This window comes from Silurus meridionalis, chromosome 28, assembly GCF_014805685.1.
Source record: "Silurus meridionalis isolate SWU-2019-XX chromosome 28, ASM1480568v1, whole genome shotgun sequence".
Lineage (NCBI taxonomy): Eukaryota > Metazoa > Chordata > Actinopteri > Siluriformes > Siluridae > Silurus > Silurus meridionalis.
In genome coordinates this window covers 3,245,759-3,269,217 of record NC_060911.1, presented here as the reverse complement: position 1 = coordinate 3,269,217, position 23,459 = coordinate 3,245,759, and the positions used below count along the sequence as shown (strand labels likewise).

The following is a 23,459-nucleotide window of genomic DNA, read 5'->3' as shown; positions in this document are numbered from 1 at the left end:
TTGTCACATAACAGCTTTACAGAAACAAATAGATTATAAATATTCATTTTAATGATATTAATTTGGCATTCATATTGATGGCCAGGTAGCCAGACAAGCTATTGTTCTACAGTCATGGCCATTCATATTGATGTCTGGCCATTCCAATCTCAACAATACACACACACACACACACACACACACACACACACATACATACATACACACAAACTTACTTTTCAAGCATTTCTATTATAAAAACAAACAGGCAATAAAACCAATAAAATCATATAAAGCTATAAGGGGAGATTTATTGTAACAGATGTAGAGCTCCAAGTCTCTGTTGTTACCCAAAAATATTTTCCACATTGCTGCTTTAAACAACTTATTTGATTGTCCATTTTTTTCATGTTTTCTTTTTTTTTGTAAACAAAGTCCAGTTAGCACGAGCTATAAACAGCTGTTTATGTTGACCTGAGAGCTGCATCACTTCCTGGTTCGTCACTGCTTCTTCCCTGCTTCAGCCAGTAATAGTTTGTAAATAGTAATAAAACCAAGCCTCACACACGTGCAGAATAAAATCCTCCCATATATCGTTAGAATCCTGCACTTATTGGCTACATTGTCCATCAGTCATTTTGTTTCCATAATGCTATTGGCTGGGAAATAAAAGGTTTTAAATGAAAGGAGGCACATAAAAAACACCTGCAGAGAGAGAGTAAAGACTCCACCCAAGATTTATACGCTTTTACTTTTTTATTATCTTTTTTTTTTTTTACTTTTTTGTGGTCTCAACCGTTTTGTAACTATATATTCTACCAGCCATATTTGTTTTTTGTCACCAAGATGTTGTTTTTTATGTGAAAGTTATTCGGAAATATATAAACACAAACACCAGCCGAAGTTCTGTGACGTAAACATCGGAATAAACATCTAAATTACAACACAATTGTTTGTTTGGAGCAGAAATGCTTACGGCATGTTGTTCACCGGACGTTTATCTTTCCTATTAAACCTGGATTAGCAGCTGTGGATGTGTTTGTGACTCGTTATTACAATATTTATGTAAGTAGTGCGGTTTTTTTATGCATGTTGTTGTTGTGTACTGCTCACACAAATTCAGCAAATACATTCGTTATACGTTTTCCATTAAAAACCAGTGATCTGAAATCGCTGCTTGAGACTTAGAGCTTTAGAATGATGTATAGTTAGTCATGGTTACTCTTCTCCCTATTTATTTAATCTATTGCTAAACATTAACACCTGAGAACAATTGGCTATTAGTTGCGTTCACACAACCACGAAGCCTAAGAGGTTTTAATCAATCAAAAATTTAATATTTGAGAAGGAGAGTGATGGAGTGCTCCATCAGATGACCAGGCCTACACAATCTTTAAAGATATTTATATGTTAATATATTAAGATTTAACGGCATAAAATAGTTTCTGGGAATTAAATGAACTTTTTTGTAAATCCAACCGTAATATTTAAAAGGAACTAGATACAGTTTACTGGGTTACACACAATAACTTCTCTAATATACAGACTTCCATACTTTTTAGAAAAGCATATTATTTAATCTGTGCACTTTTTGCGCACACAATCAGTGTGTTACTTCTTTGCAGACAGAAGAAGATTCACCAAGTTAGTGAGGTTCTGTTTTAAGTGATCAGAGATGTCTCAAAATGTTGAGAATGTGAACTACACTGAGGATCGAGGGGAGCGCATCAAGAGGGTGGAAGAAATCTACGAGAGTGCAGATGCAGTTAGAGATCATAATCCCGAAACTAAGAAGAAGGATAACAGCATGAAAACCCCACACACAGGTAAAATTAGTTGAAAACAATTAATTTCAACATTGTTCTTTATGTATTTATTTTAACCTTAAACATAGAAAATATTTGTAATTGGTTAATGATGTTTTTTTTTGTTTTATTTTTTTTAGTACATACTGTGTTATTTATTAAAACATTTGATTGCAGGGACACACAAGTTCTTGGACACCCCAGACATAATCACAGGACAGACATGTAATCTACAGATGAAGGACACAAAGAGGAATCAAATTGTCAGCGATCCACCTGCCACGCCCCCTTTGGTGGCTCTCTATGCCTCCTCTCTCCCTAGAGCTCCAGGTTTAACCACGCACACCTGGGGCTCATCATCAATCATGCCTTCACTCTCTCTGGAGCTCCAGGCCTAATCACTCCTATATAAACCACTCTCTCACATTCACCCAGCGTTTGTTATTGTATGTGTTGGTCTCAACGTACGGTCTATGTTTTCGTGTCCAGGTCTTTACACAGGACTCCTTTGGTCCGGTTAATTCGGACTCCACAATCCTGTACCGGCTGCGCTTGTCCTCCCTGTGCATCTCGGGTCAGCTATGCTGCTCCCAAAGCGCTCCTCGGACTTACTTAACCGAAAGGGCTGCCGTGTGTGTGTGTGTGTACTTGTGTGTATCTCGCTCCCTAATACTGGTCATTAAAACCCGAGCGAGCTGTACTCCGGCTTCCGCCTTCTGTTTCGCTCGCACCACGACACATATTTAAACACAAAACATGGGTATTATTTAAACCGTTGTATTTCCCATAGATTTTAGATGGTTATGCATCTCATGGCTGTAAATCTAAAAACTGCTTTGCAAACAAAGTTGAAATTATAAAAATGTAATATATTGAAAATCTGATCTTTCGATCAGTAGTCCAATGTCTTCTGTCCAACGCTAACCTTTTGTGGAGCAATCGAACCATGGTATATGTGCTTGCCGAACCAAGCGCAAACAGTATATCTGTTGATTTCCGAATTCTAATTATTCAGAAAATGTTGATTTATTATTTATTATCTTGTTGACCTTGCTGAAATTTTAGATTTGGCAAGCTTTTTTTTAATCTTAATCTTTTCTAATCCACTATAGTCTGACTGTATATCTTCTGGCTCTTGCCTACTGTAATGTTGTTTGTTTTGGATATGTTTACCTGGTTATCATTTAATATTTTGACATGCATTTCACATGCATTTTTCTTTACCGGACATTGTGGTTACAGTAAACCACCACACCACTGTTTATTATTCCAAAACATTTATCTTACAAAAATGCAAATGACACTACTGCAAATTTGATTTGATTTGATTTGACTCTTTCTATGTGTCCATTTCTCTCTAGGAGAAGTGCAGAAAGGAAGCAGATTTTACTCAGTGTCTGTAGTGTGTTTGGTGCTCCTGTGTGTTTTCCTGCTGGTTTCCACCACAGTGCTGTGGATTAAATTCAACATTTTGAATACAGCAAACAACAACCTGACTGTACAGAGAAACCAGTTACAGACCAGGTGCAAAAACCTGACTACAGATGAAGACCAGCTAGAGACCAGATACAACAACCTGATTGTAGAGAGAGACCAGTTACAGATCAATTACAACAACCTGGCTGTACAGAGAGACCAGTTACAGATCAGTTACAACAAGCTAGCTGTACAGAGAGAGAGGTTAGAGACCAAATACAACAACCTCACGATAGAAAAAGACCAGTTAAAGACCAGTTACAACAATCTGACTGTACAGAGAGACCAGTTACAGACCAGTTACAACACCCTGACTACAGAAAACAATCAGCTACAGACAAAATACAATAATCTAAATGTGGAGAGAAACCAGCTGCAAACCAATAACAGCAATCTGATAAACCAAAGGGACCAGTTACAGAAAGAGAGAGACAGACTCCAGAGAATGTTGACAGATATGGGTGAGAAAATCATTTAATTCCTCAGTTAATATTCTTAAATGGTCACCAGGGAAAATCAGAAAACATACATTTGGTACGTTTTAGTTTTTACAGCTTGTAATTAAATCCAATTTTAACATAGTGCATAGATTTTTAACAGGTTAATTATAATTAAATGTACATGTTAATATAAATGCGCTTGTTAAAATACAGAATATTGCATTGATGAATGGTGGATTTTATATAGTTGATGGGTATAAATGAGAAAATCATTGCAATCCTCATTTAGTATTCCCAAATGAGCATCACAATCCAGCAGAAATACATTGGGTATGTTCCAGTTTGAAGCTTGTATAAAAATCTATTTTACTATAAAATCTAATATATTTTACTATATAACTTATTTTCATGATATGTGAAAAGCTTATTTAGTTTTTTCTCATAACTTCAAGACAGAGAAGAAAGAAAATGCGATAAGTGCTGTAAGTTTACAAAAAAATTGAATTCTGAAATAAAATTAAATAAATAAATACTAACGTCTTTAGGTTACGTATGTAACCCTAGTTCCCAGAGGGAACGAGACACTGCGTTGAAACATTTTGGGAACGCCTCTGCGTTGTCCACGCTTTGAACCACGTGTAAAATCTGGCAAATAAGCACTCCAGCAGACCAGGCCGTAGAGGCTGCCACACTGCGGGTGGAGTGAGCCCTGACCCCGAGCGGAGCGGGGAGACCAGAGGACTTGTAAGCTGAAAGGATGGCATCCACTACCCACCTGCTTAAGGTCTGCTTATTGGGTAGGAAACCTTCCTATTAGAGCCATTGCAGACGAAAAGCTGCTTCAACTTCCTACATGGACTCGTCCTGTGGAGGCAAGTGGACACAGTCGGTTCTGTATCTCCTGGCCAGGGGCTGTAAACAGGCAGAATTTCAGTGGTACTTCCTTGTAAGTGAGCAGTCTCCTGAGCAATCGCCCTTACCTACAGCGTCACCAGATCAGGCCAGGAGGGGCCACCGTGGCACTCAGAAAGGAGCCCTCACCATCTCTCATAGCAGGCCAGCCTGGTATGCCTGCAACACACTCATCGTGTGGAGGCAACCCACAACCTGACCTGCCGTGTAGCCCTACCTACCAGAGCCAAAGTGGCTCTTTGTAGGCAAACTGAAGCCTTCATTGATGCAACACTTGGGAAGAGATAGCTAGCTAGCGTCTCTACCTCACGCGGCATTGTCTCGTAGTCTCACTACTTAGCCCCAACTACATTAGCGCACAGCGAGAACACTGGGAAAAGCGCGTGCCGCAAACGGGTCTCCCAGGACCCGGACACCTGGGTGTGCAGGTAGGGGAAGGCGCTGAGGCTGTGACACGTGGCGCAGGAAACACTTATCCAGCTCACTGGGTGCGCCCTGCTTCTGTTTCTCGACCAGCCAAGCTAGATCCAGCTTGGACACGGCCCGTGTCACACATTACATTTATATAGCGCTTTTCTGCAGCACTCAAAGCGCTTTACATATGAAAGGGGGGATTCTCCTCAACCACCACCAATGTGCAGCATCCGACCTCGAGCCTCCAGAAGCTCGAGCTCGAGAAGCTTCTCGTACAGCACAGGCTGTGAGGAGTCCACGAGCTCGCTAGTATCCATCATCTCATTCTCCTCGGAGAGAGAGACATGTAACACCGCGCCGCTCGCATGCATGCTTCCCCGATGAGCAGGCGCTTAACCCGGCAGGGGAGGCTGGAGAGGACCTGTCCGACTCCACGCCTTCTGCCAGATCGGCCTGCTAGCCACACGACCGCCGACGCCGCTAGCCTCGGCAAAGCTGGACAGAGCCGCAAGGAAGATTGCGCTCCTCGGAGAGCGCTCTCCGAAATTTTTCTCACCAGAGAAAAGTCCAGAGGAAGAAATATGGAGCACCGCGTTACACGCACCGGGAGAAGGAACTGCCGAACGAGCGCTCTCCCCAGGGAACGGGAGCTCGGCCAGCAGCCGGGAGCGCATTGCCACACGGCTAAAATGCTAATAGCCGATTCTCTCTAGAGCCGACTAAGCATGCTCCTAAGCTAAACAAACAACACATCCACTGTGTGTTCCCCCCCCACACATCTTGCCTATTGGCCAGATTTCACACGTGGTTCAGAGCATGGACAACGCAGGGGCGTTCCCAAAGCGTTTTGATGCAGCTAGAACTTCCCGAATGGTGAACAAATAAAAATTGTAAAATTAAATTAAAAATTAAAAAAATTATTTAAAGAACTCATTTAACAGTGTAATAAATTAAAACCACAGTTGTTGAAAATGCTGAAAAACCCTCAATGATGCTATTTAAAAAGTAATCAGTTACAGTTACAGGATGTTATGTAAAATGTGTTGTCTGGTGTTGGCATGTAAAAAAGACAATATATTGTTCCATGCTGTAACATGTCCCACTGTGTATTTAGAAACATATACCAGTCTGGAATGGAAATATTCCAACTGGAGTTTTTACTCCATCTCTACTGAAAAAAAAGATTGGATTAGAAGCAGAAAGGACTGCATTAACAGAGGAGCAGACCTGGTGATCATAAACAGCCCAGAGGAAGAGGTGAGAGAGAGAGAGAGAGAGAGAGAGAGAGAGAGAGATGTAATTATACAGTATATTGTGATGTCATTTGCAGGAGTTCATCATTAATCAGCTCAACAACAAGGAGGCTTGGATTGGTCTGAGTGACATTGAGACACTGCAGGTTTGGAAATGGGTGGACGGTTCACCACTGACCACTGCGTAAGTGATTTATTATACTGTATGTTTATTAGCAGGTTTTCCCACCATCTGATAGGAACTGAAACACAACCATAATATCTTGGCCTTGGATTAACCCTTGATAACACAATCAGTTTATTTTCATTATTATTAGACAGACTAAATAGGTTGTTGTTATGATGAATAACTTTCATTAAGAGTTGTGTTAAAGGTGCATATTTAAAGGCAAATGAACGCTGATCAGAGTCTGATTCTGATTTTCTGTTTTTCAGGTTCTGGTATGAAGGGAAACCAGATAATATTAACAATGAGCGCTGTGTTAAGATTGAGACTGATCTACGTGGTAAAAAATGGAATAATGTTCCGTGTTCTTCTACATTATCCTGGATCTGTGAGAAAAATGTGTTTCTGTAAAGTTAATTCAGTATGTGTAAAATACTGTATGTATTGTGATAAATTAGCATTCAGAGCATCATGTAGCAATTCTAATTAAACCTTTCTAAACCACATTTACATTGACAATCCTGCCATTTCTTTTAATGACCATTCAACAAAATGTGAAAGAAAATGTTGTATGGTCAGCAGGTCAACTCATCTTATCTCATTTGCCCATAATGTGTGGGGCAATGCCATTATCTTATCTTCTTTAAATTCTGATATTGTATGTTGAACATTTATTTTGCTTCAATTTTAACTACAAGCTGCTAATGGCTTTGCTTTAAAAAATTTCTGTGAATGAATAAACTATTGACAAATAGTTTTTGTTAATGAAATATGTTCTTGTGATGGTTCTTTGCATGCTCACCTGCTACCCTCAAAGCTCACTTGAAGTTCAGTCACGACTGTTTCTATATAAATTTGTTCATAATAAATGTTTGATTAGTAGCATATTTTTCTGATAAGCTTTTTTGTTTGTTTTTGTAGCATGTAAAAGATACAATATAAAATAATTAACTGTGTCATGTTTATGAAAGTTATTTTGGACATAATTTGGATTCTATTGATATTTAAGTGTTTTTAATTCCTAGAACATTCAATGAGCCCAAATGTTGTAGAGGAGATACAGTATATGTAATATTTTTATATTTATTAATTTTAATTGAAAATAGGGCAGTTTATTCACTTCAATTTATTTTAATCAAACAGCACTTTTAAAATGGACATTGTCACATAACAGCTTTACAGAAACAAATAGATTATAAATATTCATTTTAATGATATTAATTTGGCATTCATATTGATGGCCAGGTAGCCAGACAAGCTATTGTTCTACAGTCATGGCCATTCATATTGATGTCTGGCCATTCCAATCTCAACAATACACACACACACACACACACACACACACACACACATACATACATACACACAAACTTACTTTTCAAGCATTTCTCTTATAAAAACAAACAGGCAATAAAACCAATAAAATCGTATAAAGCTATAAGGGGAGATTTATTGTAACTTACAGATGTAGAGCTCCATGTCTCTGTTGTTACTCCGCCCCCAAAAATATTTTCCACATCGCTGCTTTAAACAACTTATTTGATTGTCCATTTTTTTCCTTGTTTTCTTTTTTTTTTTGTAAACAAAATCCAGTTAGCACGAGCTATAAACAGCTGTTTCTGTTGACCTGAGATCAAGAATAAAATCCTCCCATATATCGTTAGAATCCTGCACTTATTGGCTACATTGTCCATCAGTCATTTTGTTTCCATAATGCTATTGGCTGGGAAATAAAAGGTTTGAAATGAGAGGCGGCGCATTAAAAAACAGTCTCCACCCAAGATTTATACTCTTTTACTTTATCTTTTTTTTTTTTTTTTTACTTTTTTGTGTTCTCAACCGTTTTGTAACACTATATTCTACCAGCCATATTTGTTTTTTTGTCACCAAGATGTCGTTTTTTATGTGAAAGTTATTCGGAAATATATAAACACAAACACCAGCCGAAGTTCTGTGACGTAAACATCGGAATAAACATCTAAATTACAACACAATTGTTTGTTTGGAGCAGAAATGCTTACGGCATGTTGTTCACCGGACGTTTATCTTTCCCAATAAACCGGGATTAGCAGCAGTGGATGTGTTTGTGACTCGTTATTACAATATTTATGTAAGTAGTGCGGGTTTTTACGCATGTTGTTGTTGTGTACTGCTCACACAAATTCAGCAAATACATTCGTTATACGTTTTCCATTAAAAACCAGTGATCTGAAATCGCTGCTTGAGACTTAGAGCTTTAGAATGATGTATAGTTAGTCATGGTTACTCTTCTCCCTATTTATTTAATCTATTGCTAAACATTAACACCTGAGAACAATTGGCTATTAGTTGCGTTCACACAACCACGAAGCCTAAGAGGTTTTAATCAATCAAAAATTTAATATTTGAGAAGGAGAGTGATGGAGTGCTCCATCAGATGACCAGGCCTACACAATTTTTAAAGATATTTATATGTTAATATATTAAGATTTAATGGCATAAAATAGTTTCTGGGAATTAAATGAACTTTTTTGTAAATCCAACCGTAATATTTAAGGAACTAGATACAGTTTACTGGGTTACACACAATAACTTCTCTAATATACAGACTTCCATACTTTTTAGAAAAGCATATTATTTAATCTGTGCACTTTTTGCGCACACAATCAGTGTGTTACTTCTTTGCAGACAGAAGAAGATTCACCAAGTTAGTGAGGTTCTGTTTTAAGTGATCAGAGATGTCTCAAAATGTTGAGAATGTGAACTACACTGAGGATCGAGGGGAGTGCATCGAGAGGGTGGTAGAAATCTACGAGAGTGCAGATGCAGTTAGAGATCATAATCCCGAAACTAAGAAGAAGGATAACAGCATAAAAACCTCACACACAGGTAAAATTAGTTGAAAACAATTCATTTCAACTTTGTTCTTTATGTATTTATTTTAACCTTATACATAGAAAATATTTGTAATTGGTTAATGATGTTTTTTGTTGTTATTTATTAAAACATTTGATTGCAGGGACACCCAAGTTCTTGGACACCCCAGACATAATCACAGGACAGACATGTAATCTACAGATGGAGGACACAAAGAGGAATCATATTGTCAGGGATCCACCTGCCACGCCCCCTTTGGTGGCTCTCTATGCCTCCTCTCTTCCTAGAGCTCCAGGTTAAACCACGCACACCTGGGGCTCATCATCAATCATGCCTTCACTCTCTCTGGAGCTCCAGGCCTAATTACTCCTATATAAACCACTCTCTCACATTCACCCAGCGTTTGTTATTGTATGTGTTGGTCTCAACGTACGGTCTATGTTTTCGTGTCCAGGTCTTTACACAGGACTCCTTTGGTCCGTTCCATTCGGACTCCACAATCCCGTACCGGCTGCGCTTGTCCTCCCCGTGCATCTTGGGTCAGCTACGCTGCTCCCAAAGCGCTCCTCGGACTTACTTAACCGAAAGGGCTGCCGTGTGTGTGTGTGTGTGTGTGTGCTTGTGTGTATCTCGCTCCCTAATACTGGTTATTAAAACCCGAGCGAGCTGTACTCCGGCTTCCGCCTTCTGTTTCGCTCGCACCATGACACATATTCAAACACAAAACATGGGTATTATTTAAACCGTTGTATTTCCCATAGATTTTAGATGGTTATGCATCTCACGGCTGTAAATCTAAAAACTGCTTTGCAAACAAATTTGAACTTATGAAAATTGAATATATTGAAAATCTGATCTTTCGGTCAGTAGTCCAATGTCTTCTGTCCAACGCTAACCTTTTGTGGAGCAATCGAACCATGGTATATGTGCTTGCCGAACCAAGCGCAAACAGTATATCTGTTAATTTCCGAATTCTAATTATTCAGAAAATGTTGATTTATTATTTATTATCTTGTTGACCTTGCTGAAATTTTAGATTTGGCAAGCTTTTTTTTAATCTTAATCTTTTCTAATCCACTATAGTCTGACTGTATATCTTCTGGCTCTTGCCTACTGTAATGTTGTTTGTTTTGGATATGTTTGCCTGGTTATCATTTAATATTTTGACATGCATTTCACATGCATTTTTCTTTACCGGACATTGTGGTTACAGTAAACCACCACACCACTGTTTATTGTTCCAAAACATTTATCTTACAAAAATGCAAATGACACTACTGCAAATTTGATTTGATTTGATTTGACTCTTTCTATGTGTCCATTTCTCTCTAGGAGAAGTGCAGAAAGGAAGCAGATTTTACTCAGTGACTGTAGTGTGTTTGGTGCTCCTGTGTGTTTTCCTGCTGGTTTCCACCACAGTGCTGTGGAGCAAATTCAACATCCTGAATACAGCAAACAACAACCTGACTGTACAGAGAAACCAGTTACAGACCAGGTGCAAAAACCTGACTACAGATGAAGACCAGCTAGAGACCAGATACAACAACCTGATTGTAGAGAGAGACCAGTTACAGACCAGTTACAACAAGCTGGCTGTACAGAGAGACCAGTTACAGATCAGTTACAACAACCTGGCTGTACAGAGAGAGAAGTTAGAGACCAAATACAACAACCTCATGATTGAAAAAGACAAGTTAAAGACCAGTTACAACAATCTGACTGTACAGAGAGACAAGTTACAGACCATTTACAACACCCTGACTACAGAAAACAATCAGCTACAGACAAAATACAATAATCTAAATGTGGAGAGAAACCAGCTGCAAACCAATAAAAGCAATCTGATAAACCAAAGGGACCAGTTACAGAAAGAGAGAGACAGACTCCAGAGAATGTTGACAGATATGGGTGAGAAAATCATTTAATTCCTCAGTTAATATTCTTAAATGGTCACCAGGGAAAATCAGAAAACATACATTTGGTACGTTTTAGTTTTTACAGCTTGTAATTAAATCCAATTTTAACATAGTGCATAGATTTTTAACAGGTTAATTATAATTAAATGTACATGTTAATATAAATGCGCTTGTTAAAATACAGAATATTGCATTGATGAATGGTGGATTTTATATAGTTGATGGGTATAAATGAGAAAATCATTGCAATCCTCATTTAGTATTCCCAAATGAGCATCACAATCCAGCAGAAATACATTGGGTATGTTCCAGTTTGAAGCTTGTATAAAAATCTATTTTACTATAAAATCTAATATATTTTACTATATACCTTATTTTCATGATATATGAAAAGCTTATTTAGTTTTTTCTCATAACTTCAAGACAGAGAAGAAAGAAAATGCGATAAGTGCTGTAAGCTCTAATTCTGAAATAAAATTAAATAAAAAAATACTAACGTCTCTGAGTTACGTATGTAACCCTAGTTCCCAGAGGGAACGAGACGCTGCGTTGAAACATTTTGGGAACGCCTCTGCGTTGTCCACGCTTTGAACCACGTTTAAAATCTGGCCAATAAGCACTCCAGCAGACCAGGCCGTAGAGGCCGCCACACTGCAGGTGGAGTGAGCCCTGACCCCGAGCGGAGCGGGGAGACCAGAGGACTTGTAAGCTGAAAGGATGGCATCCACTACCCACCTGCTTAAGGTCTGCTTATTGGGTAGGAAACCTTCCTATTAGGGCCATTGCAGACGAAAAGCTGCTTCAACTTCCTACATGGATTTGTCGGACACAGTCGGTTCTGTATCTCCTGGCCAGGGGCTGTAAACAGGGAGAATTTCAGTGGTACTTCCCTGTAAGTGAGCAGTCTCCTGAGCTATCGCCCTTACCTACAGCGTCACCAGATCAGGCCAGGAGGGGCCACCGTGGCACTCAGAAGGGAGCCCTTACCATCTCTCATAGCAGGCCAGCCTGGTATGCCTGCAACACACTCATCGTGTGGAGGCAACCCGCAGCCTATCACGCGCGGCATTGTCTCGTAGTCGCACTACTTAGCCCCAACTACATTAGCGCACAGCGAGAACACTGGGAAAAGCGCGTGCCGCAAACGGGTCTTCCAGGATCCGGACACCTGGGTGTGCAGGTAGGGGAAGGGGCTGAGGCTGTGACACGTGTCACGACCTCGAGAAGCTTCTCTTACAGCACAGGCTGTGAGGAGTCCACGAGCTCGCTAGCATCCATCATCTCATTCTCCTCGGAGAGAGAGAGATGTAACACCGCGCCGCTCGCATGCATGCTTCCTTGATGAGCAGGCGCTCAACCCGGCAGGGGAGGCTGGAGAGGACCTGTCCGACTCCACGCCTTCTGCCAGATCGTCCTGCTAGCCACACGACCGCTGACGCCGCTAGCCTCGGCAAAGCGGGACAGAGCCTCGAGGGAGATTGCGCTCCTCTGAGAGCGCTCTCCGAAATTTTTCTCACCAGAGAAAAGTCCAGAGAAAGAAATATGGAGCACCGCGTTACAAGCACCGGGAGAAGGAACTGCAGAACGAGCGCTCTCCCCAGGGAACGGGAGCTTGGCCAGCAGCTGGGAGCGCATTGCCACACGGCTAAAATGCTATTAGCCGATTCTCTCTAGAGCCGACTAAGCATGCTCCTAAGCTAAGCAAACAACACATCCACTGTGTGTTCCCCCCCACACATCTTGCCTATTGGCCAGATTTCACACGTGGTTCAGAGCATGGACAACGCAGGGGCGTTCCCAAAGCGTTTTGATGCAGCTAAAACTTCCCGAATGGTGAACAAATAAAATTTTTTAAATAAAATTAAAAATTAAAAAAATTAATTAAAGAACTCATTTAACAGTGTAATAAATTAAAACCGCAGTTGTTAAAAATGCTGAAAAACCCTTAATGATGCTATTTAAAAAGTAATCAGTTACAGTTACAGGATGTTATGTAAAATGTGTTGTCTGGTGTTCGCATGTAAAAAAGACAATATATTGTTCCATGCTGTAACATGTCCCACTGTGTATTTAGACACATATACCAGTCTGGAATGGAAATATTCCAACTGGAGTTTTTACTCCATCTCTACTGAAAACAAAGATTGGACTAGAAGCAGACAGGACTGCATTGACAGAGGAGCAGACCTGGTGATCATAAACAGCCCAGAGGAAGAGGTGAGAGAGAGAGAGAGAGAGAGAGAGAGAGAGAGAGAGAGAGAGAGAGAGAGAGAGAGATGTAATTATACAGTATATTGTGATGTCATTTGCAGGAGTTCATCGTTAATCAGCTCAACAACAAGGAGGCTTGGATTGGTCTGAGTGACATTGAGACACTGCAGGTTTGGAAATGGGTGGACGGTTCACCACTGACCACTGCGTAAGTGATTTATTATACTGTATGTTTATTAGCAGGTTTTCCCACCATCTGATAGGAACTGAAACACAACCATAATATCTTGGCCTTGGATTAAGCCTTGATAACACAATCAGTTTATTTTCATTATTATTAGACAGACTAAATAGGTTGTTCTTATGATAAATAACATTTATTAAGAGTTGTGTTAAAGGTGCATATTTAAAGGCAAATGAACACTGATCAGAGTCTGATTCAGATTTTCTGTTTTTCAGGTTCTGGTATGAAGGGGAACCAAATAATATTAACGATGAGCGCTGTGTTAAGATTGAGACTGATCTACGTGGTAAACAATGGAATAATGTTCCGTGTTCTTCTACATTATCCTGGATCTGTGAGAAAAATGTGTCTCTGTACAGTTAATTCAGTATGTGTAAAATATTGTGATGAATTAGCATTCAGAGCATCCTGTAGCAATTCTAATTAGATCTTTCTAAACCACATTTACATTGACAATCTTGCCATTTCTTTTAATGACCATTCAACAAAATGTGAAAGAAAATGTTGTATGGTCAGCAGGTCAACTCAGCTTATCTCATTTGCCCATTATGTGTGGGGCAATGCCATTATCTTATCTTCTTTAAGTTCTGATATTGTATGGTGAAAATTTATTTTGCTTCAATTTTAACTACAAGCTGCTAATGGCTTTGCTTTAAAAAATTTCTGTGAATGAATAAACTATTGAAAGTTTTTGTTAATGAAATATGTTCTTGTGATGGTTCTTTGCATGCTCACCTGCTACCCACAAAGCTCACTTGAAGTTCAGTCACGACTGTTTCTATATAAATTTGTTCATGGTAAATGTTTGATTTAGTAGCATATTTTCATGATAAGCTTTTTTGTTTGTTTTTGTAGCATGTAAAAGATACAATATAAAATAATTAATTGTGTCATGTTTATGAAAGTTATTTTGGCCATAATTTGGATTCTATTGATATTTAAGTGTTTTTAATTCCTAGAACATTCAATGAGCCCAAATTGTTGTAGAGGAGATACAGTATATGTAATAATTTTATATTAATTAATTTTAATTGAAAAATGGGCAGTTAATTCACTTCAATTTAATTTAATTAAATAGCACTTTTAAAATGGACTGTCACATAACAGCTTTACAGAAACAAATAGATCATAAATATTCATTTTAAATGGATAATTCGGTTCTTATAAATTCATCCCTAATGAGCGAGCCAATGGTGACAGTCGCAAGAAAAAACTTTTAGATCATATGAGGAACCAGACTTTAAATGGAAACCATCCTTATCTGGTGACATCTAATGTCCATTCAGTTCCATAATTGTTGACATTAACTGTTCACTCATGGGCCCTTAAATGTAAAACTGCTGCACTTGATTGAAAAACATTAGGGAAAACAAAGCAGACAAACCGGCAAAAGGACATAAAGGGAGAGCTGTTTATACACACTGAAACGAATCCCAGGTAGAAGCAGTTAGCGTTGGAATAAAGTGACATGCTCAGCTGAGCCAGAATGCTCTTTGTGGGGGAGGGTGTTTGGGAAGGAAGGCAAACATGGGACAAAAACACATTTAACCTAATAGCAATGAAAAATCAAGAAATCAGGAACAGGAAAAAAGAACTTATGGAAAACAAAACTTAAAGGCTAGATTACACAGAAAGCTACGATACAAAATGTCCAAAAGAAAAACACGATTTACTGAACAGATGTTTGGAAAAACAAAGCAAACAAACCAGCATAAAATTTTTTTTTTTTAAAGTAAAAAAAGTAATTAAAGTAGAGCTATTTATACATACAGTAACAAGTCCTGGGTGGGAGCATTACCCAGAAAATACTCTGAATCTTGACAGCCTTTTCCTGGAGAATTTCCAGGGTCTTCCCCATTTTATTACATTTTGTTGCATCTAAAGACTTTCTATACAGTTGCATCCCTTGAACTGTGTTGTAACAGTTTTTCAAAAAGTCAGGTGTCTCAATACTTTAGTCCATACAGTGTATATTCGAGCCCATTGCTTTCTTTCAGTTAATGAGGTGCTGCAAATGGTGTCATCTCATAGTCCTGGCCTTCCTCTAATCAGTTTCTTGGGTGCTTTTTAATTATGATTGTGACTGTTACTTTACTCAGTGTTTCTGTAACCTGAACCTTTTATAAATTTACAATTACATCTGGTGTACTCTTAATAAAAGCCATATCAAGCACATGCACTTGTGACCTGGTGATTGTTTAATGGAACACAACTCTTTTAATATTTTGTTTTGTTAAAATTGTTTAGTTTTTAACTAATGGATTGCAACATTTTTATTTTAAATTATTCAGTAATTTTTGGTTTAGGTTAGGTTTATACAAGAGGCTATACATTGGACTGTAGTCTGGTAACAAAATTTATTTTTGTGAGATGCAAATTATTATTTAAAACCACAGTAGGACTACATACATTGTGCTGGTTGCCTTTTTGACTAATGCCCTCTGGCCATCACATGATAATGACTATTATACAGACCTTACTGTTTCATTTCACTACAGTTTAAAAGCTGTGTACTTGCTGCCTACACAATAAATGTGTTGATTAGTTGAGTACAGAAGAGCAGATACCCTATAATTTACCAATTTAGTCATTTAATTAGTATATATATATATATATATATATATATATATATATATATATATATATATATATATATATATTATTTTTTATTTTTTTATTATTATTTTTTTTTAATTGATTAGAGATGTCTCAGACTGTTGAGAATGTGAAATACACTGAGGATAGAGGAGAGCACATCGAGAGGGTGGTGGAAATCTATGAAAGTGCAGACGCTGTTAGAGATCATATTCAAATACCAACAAATGATCCCAACATTAAGACTCAACAACCAGGTAAAAAACGTTCTCATGATTACTTTATTTTTCATTTATTCATTTGAGTCTTGAACAGTTTTTTACAATAGATATGATTGTTTATTTACATTATTAACATTTTACCTTATTATTTTTTTAGTACATGTTATCATATTGTATTAATTAATATGTTTGACTGCTGAGATACAATATTGGACACCCCAAGACATTATCAGAAGTCAGAAATGCAGACAGAAAAAGAAATAAAATTCCAATACAAAACATTCGTATTTGTACTCTTATGTCCAATGAATGGAAATGGTTAAGAAGATGGTTGATCTTAGAGCTCCTACTGAGACAAATTAGTTTCATAAAAAAAAAAACACCAGATAGCATTAAAAGGAGCTCCTATGTCTAATTGAGATCAAAGTGTCTACCACAGAGATTTAGATTTCTTGATTCTGATTGGTCAGAAAGTGTATATTTATTTTCTCTAAAAGGAGTGTTGACAGTAGCTTGTGACAGCATTCCCACGGATTATTTTTGAAAGATCAACTTTGGCATGCTAACAGAAAACCCACCCCACCACTGATTATTGTCCTAAAACAGAATGCTGCCAAGGCTTTCATATTTTATCTTATGAATGTAAAGTGATACTAGAGCAAATCTGTTTTTATGACTGTAGGAAAAGGCAAGAAGTGGAGTAGATGTTACATAGTGATTGTAGTGTGTGTGATGATGCTGTGTGTGCTTCTGCTGGCTGCCATCACAGTGCTGTGGATCACATGCAACAATACAATATACAGTGACAATAACCTGACTATAGAAAGAGACCAGTTACAGACCAGTTACAACAACCTGACTGTAGAGAGAGACCAGTTACAGACCAGATATAACAACCTGACTATAGAGAGAGGCCGGTTACAGACCAGTTACAACAATCTGAATAGAGAGAGAGACCAGTTAAAGACCAGTTACAACAATCTGACTATAGAGAGCGACCAGTTACAAACCAGATACAACAACCTGACTATAGAGAGAGGCTGGTTACAGACAAATTACAACAACCTGACTATAGAGAAAGACCAGTTACAGACCAGTTACAATAACCTGACTATAGAGAGAGAGACCAGTTACAAACCAGTTACAATAACCTGACTAAAGAGAGCGACCAGTTACAAACCAGATATAACAACCTGACTATAGAGAGAGGCTGGTTACAGACAAATTACAACAACCTGACTATAGAGAAAGACCAGTTACAGACCAGTTACAATAACCTGACTATAGAGAGAGACCAGTTACAAACCAGTTACAATAACCTGACTAAAGAGAGCGACCAGTTACAAACCAGATATAACAACCTGACTATAGAGAGAGGCTGGTTACAGACAAATTACAAAACCTGACTATAGTGAAAGACCAGTTACAGACCAGTTACAACAATCTGAATAGAGAGAGAGACCAGTTACAAACCAGTTACAATAACCTGACTAAAGAGAGAGACCAGTTACAGACCAGTTACAACAGCCTAACTATAGAGAGAGACCAGTTCCAGACAAGTTACAATAACCTGACTATGAAAAGAGACCAGTTACAGACCAGTTACAACAATCTGACTATAGAGAAAGACCAGTTACAGACCAGTTACAACAATCTGACTATAGAAAGAGACAGGTTACAGACCAGATACAACAACCTGACGATAGAGAGAGACCACTTACAGACCAGTTACAACAATCTGACTATAGAGAGAGACCAATTACAGACCAGTTACAATAACCTGACTGTAAAGACAGACCAGTTACAAACCAATTACAATAACCTGACTAAAGAGAGAGACCAGTTACAGACCAGTTACAACAACCTGACTATAGAGAGAGACCAGTTACAGACCAGCTACAACAATCTGACTATAGAGAGATACCAGTTACAGTCCAGATACAACAATCTGACTATAGAGATAGGATGGTTACAAACAAATTACAACAAACTGACTATAGAGAGAGACCAGTTACAGACCAGTTACAATAACCTGACTATAGAGAGAGACCAGTTACAGACCAGTTACAATAACCTGACTATAGAGAGAGACCAGTTACAGACCAGTTACAACAACCTGGCTATAGAGAGAAACCAGCTGCAAACCAACAACAGCAACCTGATAACCCAAAAGAACCAGCTACAGAATGAGAAAGACAGACTTCAGAGAATGTTGACAGGTAAGTGTGGGAAAATCTTATACTTAGTCAGTATACTTAAATGAGCACCAAGGCAATCAGAAAGCATACATTTTTTATGTCCCAGTTTGCAGGTGGTTTTCAAGGCCTTTTACTGTAGAGCTGGTAAATTCTTGATTCAGAAGTATTAGCCAGAATGTACAGAACTGTAGGGTGTTATTCATAAATCACAAATCATAAATAAATAAGAAAAATATTTTAGTTACAAGGCAAACTTACAATTTCTAGCAGTTTCCTTGAACAGGATGCCATTTTGTTTATTTTTCTTATGTAAAACTGAGATCGTTTTGTAAAAAAAAAACAAAAAAACAACAACAACAACAACAACAACAAAAAAAAAACATGTACCATTGTATATTCAGACACATTTATGCCACATACATAAAGTCTGGTGTTAATTTAGGTTAAAATAAAAATGAGAAGGAAATACAATATTGCTTGCTGTTACATGTACAATTATGTATTTAGACACATATACCAGACTGGGATGGAAATATTTTAACAGCAGTTTTTACTACATCTTTACTGGGATAAAAACCTGGACTGGGAGCAGACAGGACTGCATCAACAGAGGAGCAGACCTGGTGATCATAAACAGCGCCGAGGAACAAGTGAGAGAGTGAGAGAGAGAGAGAGAGAGAGAGAGAGAGAGAGAGAGAGAGAGAGATGTAATTATACAGTATATTGTGATGTCATTTGCAGAAGTTCATCATTAATCAGCTCAACAACAAGGAGGCTTGGATTGGTCTGAGTGACATTGAGACAGTGCAGGTTTGGAAATGGGTGGACGGTTCACCACTGACCACTGCGTAAGTGATATTATACTGTATGTTTACATCAGGTTTTCCAATCATCTGATAGGATGAAACACAACCATAAAAACTATAATAAAAACTTTATTGTTTCAAAAATGTATATCAAAATCTATTTTGTAGATATTCTTATTAGACAGACAAAATAAGTTGTTTTCGTTATGGTGATTAACTCTGATTAGCAATTAGTGTATACTGTACCTAAAGGCAAACGAACACTGATTAGAGTCTGATTCTGATTCTCTGGATTTCAGGTTCTGGTATGCAGGGCAACCAAATAATTATAATAATAATGAGCGCTGTGTTAAGATCGAGACTAATCAACGTGGTAAACAATGGAATAATGTTCCGTGTTTTGTTACATTATCCTGGATCTGTGAGAAAAATGTGTTTCTGTAAAGTTAATTCAGTATGTCTATATAATGTGCTAAATTAGCAGTTGGAGCATCCTGTAGCTCTTTCTAAATAGACCTGCTTATTGTACATGCCTATTATATATTTCATCCAAATCAAACCAAATCCTTGTCATGTAACACTTTCCATCCTGTCACGAATGCAAGTCTACATGGACAATATATTTTCAGGTGACTGACATTCTGAAGGGAGAAACTGGTTTCTACAATATAATTACATTAAACAAATATTACATTGTTTTTTGTGACATATTGCTAATGTCAAAAATAAATAAATAAATATATATATATATATATATATATATATATATATATATATATATATATATATATATATATATATATATAGGTGGTTTTAAAAGTTTTATAGACAAGTTCTGTATTATTTATATATTCATCATTTTTACATAAGTTGCTTGCTGTTCATAATGAAATCGCAGATATCGTAACATAACTTGTGAGAGAAGCACAGCTCCCGATGTACACAGGACGATGTCTTTTAGCACACTGTCTTTTGAAGGTCGCTGCTCTCTGTGACTTTGCACCATCTATTGCCATGTTACCAAATTAGTCTTAAACGGTTTTTGATACTATACAAAAAGGTACATACAGTGACTCCAGTATGTTGTCAAACAACCTTCCATAGTTTGAAATGTTCAGTCTTTTTCATGCTTAGGTAATTATTCTCTCTTACATCTTAAAGCATGTAGTTTCTAAATGTATTCATTTGTTGATATTGGTTTTGTTCCTGGTTGGTTTAAGGTGTGTTTTCTTTCCCCATAATTTGTACATCACTGTTTAGTTTCCTGCTCAATATTTTGCATATATTTGAGTATGTTGTTTTTATGTCTCCCTTCAGTCTATCTCTGAGTGACTCCTTAATTTATCCTGTTTATCTGTGACATAAATCTTCTATTCCACAAGTTATCTCTGGTGTACTCTTTATAAAATCATATTAAGCAAATGCACTTTTGTCCTGGTAATTATTTTGTGGAACCCAACTTTTTATAACCTTTTCATTTTGCCACAGTCAAAGACAATTTTTGTTTTTAAATGTTGGGTTGCAAAATGTCATTTTATTTTTATTTATTAGTTTATGCTGCTATTCAATGGGTGTTACATTCAACTGTTCAGTGCTCCCTGTATCTGGAAACTAAATTTACTTTCTTTGAAATGCAAATTATTATTTGAAACTAAAAGAGGAACTATATACAGTGTGCTGGTTGCTTCTCTGACTAATGCCCCCCAGCCATAACATTATAATGACTACTCTTATTACTACTAGGACTAGTATTAACTTCCCCGTTCCATCAATGTGCGATTGTTGTCAACATAATCATTGTGACATTTAGTTGTGCACAGAACAGCAGATACATGGTAAATCACCAGTTTAGTGTTTTTATTAATTAGGCAGAGATGTCACAGATTACTGAATGTGTAAACTACTTAGAGGATCATGGAGAGCACATTGAGAGGGTGGTGGAAATCTATGACAGTGCTGATGCTGTTAAAGGTCACAATCCCAAACTGGAGAAAGAAGATACCAACATCAAGACTGAACACAGAGGTAAAGAAACACGTGTGTAATTAAATTATCTAAAAGCACGCATGAAAAAAATCATACAGAAAATCTTTCTAATTCCTTTTAGGTCTTTTTTTTAAATAAAAGTTGCCAATTTTTTCAGCACATACTGTACATTTATTGACATATACATTAGATTGCAGAGACAAAAATTCTCGGACACCCCAGATATAATCAAGGGACAGAATTGCAATCTAGATTTTGAGAATATAAAAAAAAATAGTAATAAATTACACACAAAAGATAATTCTTAGCTCCTTATGAGACAAATGGGTTTGGCAATAAATAAAAAACTGAATAAAAGTTAAATGACTCAGTTCACTCATGCACATCCGAAGTATATGCTTTGTTTTTGTACACATTTTGGTTTTAAATTGTTTTGTACAGTAAAACCTCGGTTCTCGTTGGCTGAGGAACTCATCATATTTGTTACTCGTCACTTTATGACAGCTGAAAAATGTTTTCTATCTCGTGCTCAGGCTCAGAACTCGACACTACGATTCGGTCGTTTGGTAAAACAGATGACTGAAAAGTCTCCTCGTGAAAAGTGTCACAAAGTGCTATCCAAAGCGTTCTATACAGTACAGTACTGCATTAAAAAAGTCAGTTTCAGCACTTGTCACGAGTTCCGGAACAAATTACAGAAAAGTACTGAGGTATTACTCGATCTCATTTTTAATATTGCCTAATCAACTATGACCATGGCTTACATGATAAGCTGACTTAAATTGTTAAGTGTACTGACTGAAAATTTTAACTTTCATTATGACATTATGGCTAATTCAACTTGCCAGAGGGTGTCACTGAATTTAATACTGCTCCTCGTTCAAATCTGTCTAAATATCAAATTCTTACTTTGTGCACAAACCCAACTAAACTCATGTGAATTAAATGTCCACTGTGACTTTATTCTCTGATGTTAACAAGCCTTTGTTATACCAATTAATACTGTATGCTGTTGCTGAACTGTTTTTTCCTTGATCCTTTTAATCTTGTTCACATTTGTTAGTACTACTATATATCAACTCACTGCCCTCCTCACTCTGTGACTTTTAAATGCTGTTCCTGATTGTCATTGCTCATATTCAGGTTTTGTTCATTGTGCAAGTATTTAGTCTTTGGTTTGTATTTTTGTATTTGGATGTGCATTTTGAAGTAAATTTCCTGCACTTGCTTTCAATTCCTACATTTTGCATGCCAGTGATTTTGTTAAAATAAAAAAAACAGAGGTAAAGTTGAAGTGTGTAAATCTAATTGTTAATCCCAGACAATAAATGTACTGTCTGACTACAACTACAGGTCACATGTCCCTGCATTCATTACTTTCTAGAAACTGCACACAGCCAATGACACAGACTGACTGTAATTTGTGTGGTTCTGTTGTGTGTGCGCCTGCTGACTGCTGTTGAACAAATTCAACATTTAGAAACAGAAAACATTCAAACCCAGCTCATTAGGGTTGCACAGAGTACGTGTGTGTGAATAAGAGGGAGGGCAGTGGAGTGATGCGGTTGCAGGGAGAAGAGGTGGAGAAGGTGGAGGAGTTCAGGTACCTGGGGTCAACAGTGCAAAGTAATGGAGAGTGTGTTAGAGAAGTAAAGGAAAGAGTGCAGGCAGGGTGAAGTGGGTGGAGAAGAGTGATAGCAGGAGTGATTTGTGGTAGAAGGGTATCTGCAAGAGTGAAAGGGAAAGTTTATAGGACTGTGGTGAGACCTGAGATGTTGAGTAAAAGACAGGAGGTGGAGCTGGAGTTAGCAGAGCTGAAGATGTTGAAGTTTTCGGTGGGAGCAGAGGTGGGAAGTAACGGAGTACAAATACTTCGTTACTGTACTTAAGTAGATTTTTTTGATATCAGTATTTTACTCCACTATTTATTTTTCAGACAACTTTTTTCCTTTTACTCATTACATTTTTACACAAATATCTG

General features: G+C 37.6%; 4 protein-coding genes across 7 annotated transcripts; all 4 read left to right on the top strand.

The window, feature by feature from the left end:
- Nucleotides 1-655: 655 nt before the first annotated feature.
- Nucleotides 656-7,220, top strand: LOC124381375 (C-type lectin domain family 4 member M-like). The gene is made up of 7 exons (XM_046842959.1): nt 656-1,044; nt 1,587-1,805; nt 1,962-2,114; nt 3,146-3,721; nt 6,141-6,283; nt 6,357-6,463; nt 6,715-7,220. The coding sequence occupies exons 2-7, from the start codon at nt 1,655-1,657 to the stop codon at nt 6,854-6,856; spliced, it is 1,272 nt and encodes a 423-aa protein (XP_046698915.1). The 5' UTR covers nt 656-1,044; nt 1,587-1,654; the 3' UTR covers nt 6,857-7,220.
- Nucleotides 7,221-8,374: 1,154 nt separating this feature from the next.
- On the top strand, nt 8,375-14,375 carry LOC124381374 (CD209 antigen-like). Of its 4 annotated transcripts, none has more exons than XM_046842957.1 (7): nt 8,375-8,555; nt 9,113-9,313; nt 9,444-9,596; nt 10,634-11,209; nt 13,292-13,434; nt 13,530-13,636; nt 13,888-14,375. In XM_046842957.1, the coding sequence occupies exons 2-7, from the start codon at nt 9,163-9,165 to the stop codon at nt 14,033-14,035; spliced, it is 1,278 nt and encodes a 425-aa protein (XP_046698913.1). In that variant the 5' UTR covers nt 8,375-8,555; nt 9,113-9,162; the 3' UTR covers nt 14,036-14,375. The 4 variants fall into 4 exon arrangements, with proteins under 4 accessions (XP_046698913.1, XP_046698911.1, XP_046698912.1 ...); XM_046842955.1 differs by having other exon boundaries at nt 9,095-9,313; XM_046842956.1 differs by lacking the exon at nt 8,375-8,555 and having other exon boundaries at nt 8,949-9,313.
- A 2,001-nt stretch (nt 14,376-16,376) lies between these two features.
- Nucleotides 16,377-17,894, top strand: LOC124381171 (girdin-like). Its single transcript, XM_046842588.1, is given in 3 exon segments — nt 16,377-16,524; nt 17,258-17,613; nt 17,616-17,894. Coding segments are annotated over 3 exon segments (783 nt in total).
- On the top strand, nt 17,894-20,199 carry LOC124381394 (C-type lectin domain family 4 member M-like; the record flags this gene model as incomplete). The annotated part of the gene is made up of 4 exons (XM_046842996.1): nt 17,894-18,707; nt 19,194-19,336; nt 19,428-19,534; nt 19,792-20,199. Coding segments are annotated over 4 exons (1,209 nt in total), but the record flags the coding sequence as incomplete, so codon positions are not given.
- Nucleotides 20,200-23,459: the final 3,260 nt, after the last annotated feature.